At 44.9% G+C, this 6472-nt stretch overlaps 1 protein-coding gene and 1 long non-coding RNA gene across 2 annotated transcripts in view; one reads left to right on the plus strand and one right to left on the minus strand.

Moving 5' to 3' along the window:
• Window positions 1-323: 323 nt before the first annotated feature.
• Window positions 324-838, minus strand: LOC107300419 (stress-associated endoplasmic reticulum protein 1; the record flags this gene model as incomplete). Its single annotated transcript, XM_015829753.1, has 2 exons — window positions 726-838; window positions 324-399 (listed from the first exon to the last, which is right to left on the minus strand). Coding segments are annotated over exons 1-2 (160 nt in total), but the record flags the coding sequence as incomplete, so codon positions are not given.
• Window positions 839-1250: 412 nt separating this feature from the next.
• The window catches only part of LOC107300420, an 8933-nt gene continuing 3711 nt past the window's right edge, over window positions 1251-6472 (plus strand). The window contains exons 1-2 of the long non-coding RNA XR_001549214.1: window positions 1251-1389; window positions 5063-5132. This is a non-coding gene — a long non-coding RNA (uncharacterized LOC107300420). The remainder of the gene's footprint in view (window positions 1390-5062; window positions 5133-6472) is intronic.

Consider the following 6472-nt stretch of genomic DNA (forward strand, 5'->3'; position numbering starts at 1 on the left):
GCAACCTTGGCTCTTTTATGACTCGTGGACTTCAACTCCCAGAATTCCTGAGCCAGCCATGCTGGCTCAGGAATTCTGGGAGTTGAAGTCCACGAGTCATAAAAGAGCCAAGGTTGCCTACCCCTGATCTATTCTAAGCATTTCCCATCCCTGCCTGATCTGGATCATAACCAAAGACGGCCCCCCACCCACCCACCCACCCACCCATGTTGCAATGGGACTCGCTCGCCCAGTCCTCTCCTCCTCCGGCAAAGCCAGCACCGCTTTCAATTCCCGGGGGGAAACCCTGACCTCCCCAGCTGCAGCCAGCGGCAGACACTTACCCGAACCGCAAACCACGAAGATGAACAACGCCAGCAGCCACGGCCCCACCGATGCCTTCTCCTCGGGGGCGTTCCTCTGCAGGGAGAGACGCCGAGGCTTAGAGGGACGGAAACCTCGCAGCCGCCTTGGGCACAAGCCCGCGCCCCCCCCGCCCCGCCAGAAAACCCTCCCGGGGATTACCCAGCCGGGGAGGGTCGCCGAAGCAAAGGGACGTGGAACCGGGGGGGGGCAAGCCTCGCGGGGTGGCTCGGCTGCCTTCAAGACCGGCTCCTCTCTATCTCCCTGGGAGAAGGGACGGGGGGCTACCGGCTCGCCGAGAGCCGCGGGTTGCTGCGGGAAAGGGAGCGAGCAGACGCGCCCCCGAGACGCCGGAGCAAGACAGGGCTGCGACGGGCCCCTACCGAGGTCTTGGCCACGTTGCCGCGCTGCGTGATGTTTTTGCTGTGCTTCTCGTTGGCCATCCGGATCCGCTGTTTTGCCACCATCTTGACTGCTGTTGCCGTCCCCGCCGCCGCCGCCGCCGCCGCCTCCGTTCTGTACTCGCCGAGCGACGCCGCTCTCGGGCTGTGGGAGCTCCGCGCCGGGGATCACGGGAGGACCGTCCACCTCGCCTCTCTCGGGTTCTTCCCAGCCAAGCCGCCGCGTAAGCAGCAACTGCCCTTCACGCAGATCCCACCCTCCGGAAGCGCGTTGCCCAGCGGCGGCCAAGCGGGCGGGAGGGCCGTCCCCCCCGGAAGCGAGACTGTCCTCGAGCCTCCGCTGCTCACGCTTTCGCCTGAAAAAGCGTAGTTGACGGAACTCCCGCCCTCTATTGTCATTGTCCAATGGGCGCTGAGCTCGCTTGAGCCTGTGGCGAAGCTTTCTCGGGGCCATGTGATCCATGGCCCTCTCCTATCCTCCCCTTCAGCTTGCTACACGTCACCCGGAAAAAAACTCCGCTATTGAGCTGGCGATGGAGGGCAGAGCAGACGTGTACAGTTTTCGGCTGTGACCCGTTGTGCGCCGCCCGGAAGGACAAGTGCCGCATCCGGATAAAGATGGCGCCTCCCACGCCGCTCTTGGCAGGTGGGTTCAGAATAAATCAACCAGACCCGTTCTCTGCCAAGGCTTGTTGTGAAGTCTGGTAGAGGCCTGAGAATGTCACACACTTGTGGCATTTTAGCGGAATTTTGTATAACCCTTCACTTTTTTCTGTGGGGGGGGGAGTTGTACCTCTCCAGTGAGCTGTTTTCTGTGCAGAGCACTTTTGGTATTACGTGCATGGCTAACGTAGGCTTCTAAAGGGAAAGAGTCGTTGGGGAAGAGCATTCGGTTGCCTGTTTATACAAGGGCTTAGCTGCAGACAGAAGTATCTCTCGAGGGAACTGTATCTGAAATTTCGGACATCCTTGCATTCCATCAGTCATTTTGTCAAAGAGTCTGGATTCAACCATGACAGGAAAAAGTTACTTTTTGAAGAACGATAGTTTTAAGTTTACAAATATTACTAAATGCATTGTATGTACCCAAAGTATTCATTTATGCTCACTCAGCACATTTATGTTCATTCAGACAGTAAAGAGTCTAGATCAGTGGTGGCGTACCTATGGCACATGTGCCAGAGGCGGCACTCAGAGCCCTCTCTGTTGGCACGCGCTCCACCGCCGCCAGCAGCAGGTCCATCAGGCCACCACCGCCCAGCACAAAGGAAGCGAAGCAGCCGACTAGCAAGCTCGAGTAGCGGTGGTAGAGCAGAGGTCACCAACCATTGTTGATTGGTGGACTGGAAGAAAAGGGAGGGGGAAGCATTTTACATGCGTGCATGCACACATGGGGCCGTGAGCATTGACACACTGCAAATGGGGTGGGGCTAGTGCCTGCGTGATACTAGCCCTCCCCCGTTCTTATGTGATGCAGCACCTTGTATCTGGTAGCGGCCATTTTTGCGTCTTGCACAATGGTGGCCCATTTTTGTGCCCCCGGTTTTTGCGTGCCAGAGGCAGCACTCAGAGGAGCCTCCCTGCCCTGAGGGCACCACAATGCTGATGCGGCCCTAGTGCTTTGCAATAAATAAGTGGGTTTTGAGTTGCGGTTTGGGCACTCGGTTTCTAAAAGGTTTGCCATCACTGGTCTAGATGTCTCCCGACTCGTCCAAGACTAGAGAGAAGTCAGGTTTGGAACGTGCTAATACCCAAGACGCTTTCCCCATCTTTTCCATTTTAACTTCCTTTCTCTATTATCACCTACATAATTTCCTTCCTCCATTTTTTTGAATGGAAACTCTCCAGAATGACATTGTTTGTTCATGAATCCCTAAAGGCTCTTTTTTGGTTTGGCAGATATCCTTATTACAGAGGCTCCATTGTGCAACCCCTGTCTGGCCCTACTGGTATTTGCCAGATGATCAGATACTGCTGAACTCTCTTGCACTATACTTAACTAATGGCGAAATGCTTGATGTTTGCTGTGGTACTAAACTCCTGGTTAGGACTATGCTGGGTCAGATATTGCACTAACCCTTTCATCTAGCATATTTATGCATGCCAATAAAGGAGTCTGTAGCTCAGGGTTGAAATGAGGGATCCTTATGGCTTTCTGAGCTTGGTTGTTTTCTTGCAGACATTTCATTATCCAAACTAGATAATGCTAGTCTGATGATGTTACCTACCATGTTTCCCCGAAAATAAGACTCAACCGGAAAATAAGCCGTAGCATGATATTTCAGGATGCTTGTAATATAAGCCCCACCCCAAAATAAGCCCTAGTTAAGATCGTCAGCCAGACGGATGTATTTAGTACTGTATTTCCCCCAAAATAAGACCTAACCGGAAAATAAGCCCTAAGCGTCTTTTGCAGCAAAAATTAATATAAGACCTGGTCTTATTTTTGGGAAAACATGGGTAGTTTGGGTAATGAAATGTTTGCTTTTTGTCTCATGTTATACTCCAATTTAGAAAATGTCCTAGATGAAAAACAGTTAAGCACTACAGAAGTCGTAGAGCTCAAAGTTAGAGAGGGAGTGGAGTCATGCATGCAACCATGCTTTTCTCTGGCATAAATCCTGAAGCAGGGCTATTTTTATGTAATTCTGAACGCAAGTAAAGTAGGATAATGTAATTACATTCATGTGAAGATGCGTGTGAATCCAACCTAAACTGGTTTTACATTTATTGTACTTTTCGTTTTCAGTATTGTTTGATATTTTATATTAGTTTGCATCACAAGTACATAGCATCATAAGTAATCTTTTAAAATACTTCTGCAGAGCTAATGCCAGAGGCATGCTCCTAGACTTAATTTTAAATGACTACCTTCTATTTTGCTGGAGTTAATATGTCAGTGAAATAACTAACAGTGGGACATTAGAGAGTAAATGCCACTTCATGAGATGTGTAATATTAATGTGTTTGTACAGATTTCAATATTTGCTTAAGGTAATTTTGTTCCAAGTCACTGGTCTTCCCTGGGATTTATGCCAGTATGAAAGCACTTAAAAATAAAAGTGCTAAGAGCAAATAGTGAGTGTGTAGTACATTAAGTTTCTCCTTCACTTTATATCATGCTAAAGTGTACTACCACAAAGGAAACACTGGTCTGTTAAGTGTTGGATTATTTTGGATTATTCTACGTCAGGGACAACGATATATTGATTGATTGATGGGTGCCTTGTGGGTGCTTATAAGCAGCAAATGTAAACATACTCCTCTATACCTGGTATTTGGAGGCATGCTGACTTCCCAACTTGGGGTTAATGGCAGTCGTGGCTTGGAGAGTCTTTGTACAACTTCAGGTTATGTATCCTTTCTGTATTGTGAGGCTTTGTGCTCAGTTCCTCATGCCTTCATTATCTCCTGTTTGGATTATTGCAACACATTTTACATGGGGCTATCCTTGAAGAGTATTAGGAAGCTACAGTTGGTCCAGAATTTTTTTATTTTACTTATTAAATTTAATAGCCATTCATTGTGTTTTGAAGCAACTCTAGGAAGTTACAAGAGTATGCAGCAGCATGTAGAGTTTTGAAGGCTCCTAGTGTGGCACATGTAACATCACTGATATGTGAGCTGCACTGGCTGCTGATCTGATCTGGGTCTGATTCAAGGTGTTGGTCATCATCTTTAAAGCTGTCTGTGGCATAGATCTGAGATATTTCAGGAGCCACCTTGCCACAATGGGATTGGCCTGCTCCACTCATCCTGGTAGAAGAGGCCTATTGCGGATCCCATCAGCCAAGGAATTGCTGCCAGTGAGGTCCAGGAGAAGAAAGAGCCTTTTTTGCCACAGCCTCCACACTCTGGAACATATTGCTGCAGGAAGTGAGGTCTGCCCCTGCCTGTCTGGCCTTCAGGAAATGCTTTAAAATCTGGCTCTGCCAGTTGTCATGGGGCCATAAAAGAGCAACTGTTGGATGGGGGTGGCTAATGTAGTACCTCTCTGCTCCAAACCCATTGTTTTTGTAACTTTAATCTTTTTTATACTTATGATTGTTTTTACATCCATTTGCTTTATCATGTTGTAAGTGGTTCACAGTTGTCTCAAGCTGCGAGATGAGCATAATATATATTTGATAAATAAATATGAAGCTTCAGGTTTGCTTGTTCACTGATTGGATGGTTATTACATAACATATATATTCATATTTTATTATTAAACCAAAATATGCTCATTTAATTTAGAATTTTCTCTATTGTATGAAACTAAGGATTAATGTATTTGAAGCAAAATAAACATATGACTTATTATTCCATTATTTTGCTAGTACGAGGATCTGAAGGACTCTATATGTTGCACGGGTCACCTCATTTTACAGAGCATACAACATTTCAAAGGTATTTTCATTTTTGGCTTTATTAAATGTATACATTTTAGGATGCCCATAACAATAACAAATTATCAGATGCATATGTGGAGATTGGGAATGCCCTGATGTACTGTTCAGTAGAGCTTAAATTTTATAAACGTGAATGTACATTTCTAGTTGCTGCTTCAAATACTACTCAGGTTTTTGTAATAATCAGAATGTCTTGGACTATTAATTTACAGCTTTGGGGGGCAGGACATTTTTGGTTATTAAATGGAAAATGAAACAATTCCACATATCAAAAAAGTATCTAAGTTAAATTGTTAGCATCTTTCTTTGTTCACATATCTGAGCACAGAAATGAAACAAGCATACTATTGGCATATCATTGTATTACTGGAAAGCATACTTAAATCTGCATTTGGTTCTGTTTTTCATGGGAGATATATCTCATCTGGCTTATTTCACCTCTGTTTTTGTCTGATCATAATGTTTATTTCTTTTATATCTTATCCCCCCAGAATTAATAAGGGAAAATAAGCCATCCTATTCACTCATATTAATAACATAGGACATTTTCCACCTGATTGGAATCAGGCCATTGTAGTACCGATATACAAAAATAAAGGAAGTAGACTTGACCCTGTAAACTATAGGCCTATTAGTTTATTAAATACAATAAATAAATCTATGCCAGATTTTTATATACAAAGTTAGTGGATTGGGTACAAAATGAAAATATTATTGCTGAAGAACAGGCCGGATTTAGGTAGGAATGTTGAACACTGGATCATTGTCTAATTCTGCACCATTTGGCTGAAAAATATTCTACCCCCTCTTGTGGTTCTCTTTATGTAACTTTTGTTGATTTTAAGTCAGCTTTTGATCTAATACCAAGGGACAGATTGTGGTATAGTCTAAGACATTCCACGATTGATAAAAGGCTGTTGGTTCTCATTCAGTCGCTCTATTCAAATACCTCTCTAAAAATCAGATGTTCCCCCTGGGGACATTTATCTAAAGCAGTTCCAACTTATAGAGGTGTAAGGCAAGGTTGCATATTAGTTCCACTACTTTTTAATTTGTACCTAAATCCAATAATGCAAGTGCTTGCTGATCCAGCCCATCATCCACCTATCTTGGCTGATTGTGCAATTCCAGCACTATTGTATTTATTTATTTATTTATTTATTTAATTTAATTTATATGCCGCCCTTCTCCCTGCGGGACTCAGGGCGGCGCACAACATATTTAAAACCAAAGCATATATACAATCCCCCCCTATAAAACCGAATTAAACCAAATTTTAAAGTTGTGTCTTCCAAATTCCTAAAAATGAACCCAGTATAAAATCCTCCCTAGGTCAGG

This window comes from Protobothrops mucrosquamatus, unplaced genomic scaffold (genome assembly GCF_001527695.2).
Source record: "Protobothrops mucrosquamatus isolate PMUCROS unplaced genomic scaffold, P.Mucros_1.0 scaffold7009, whole genome shotgun sequence".
NCBI classification, from domain to species: Eukaryota; Metazoa; Chordata; class Lepidosauria; order Squamata; family Viperidae; genus Protobothrops; species Protobothrops mucrosquamatus.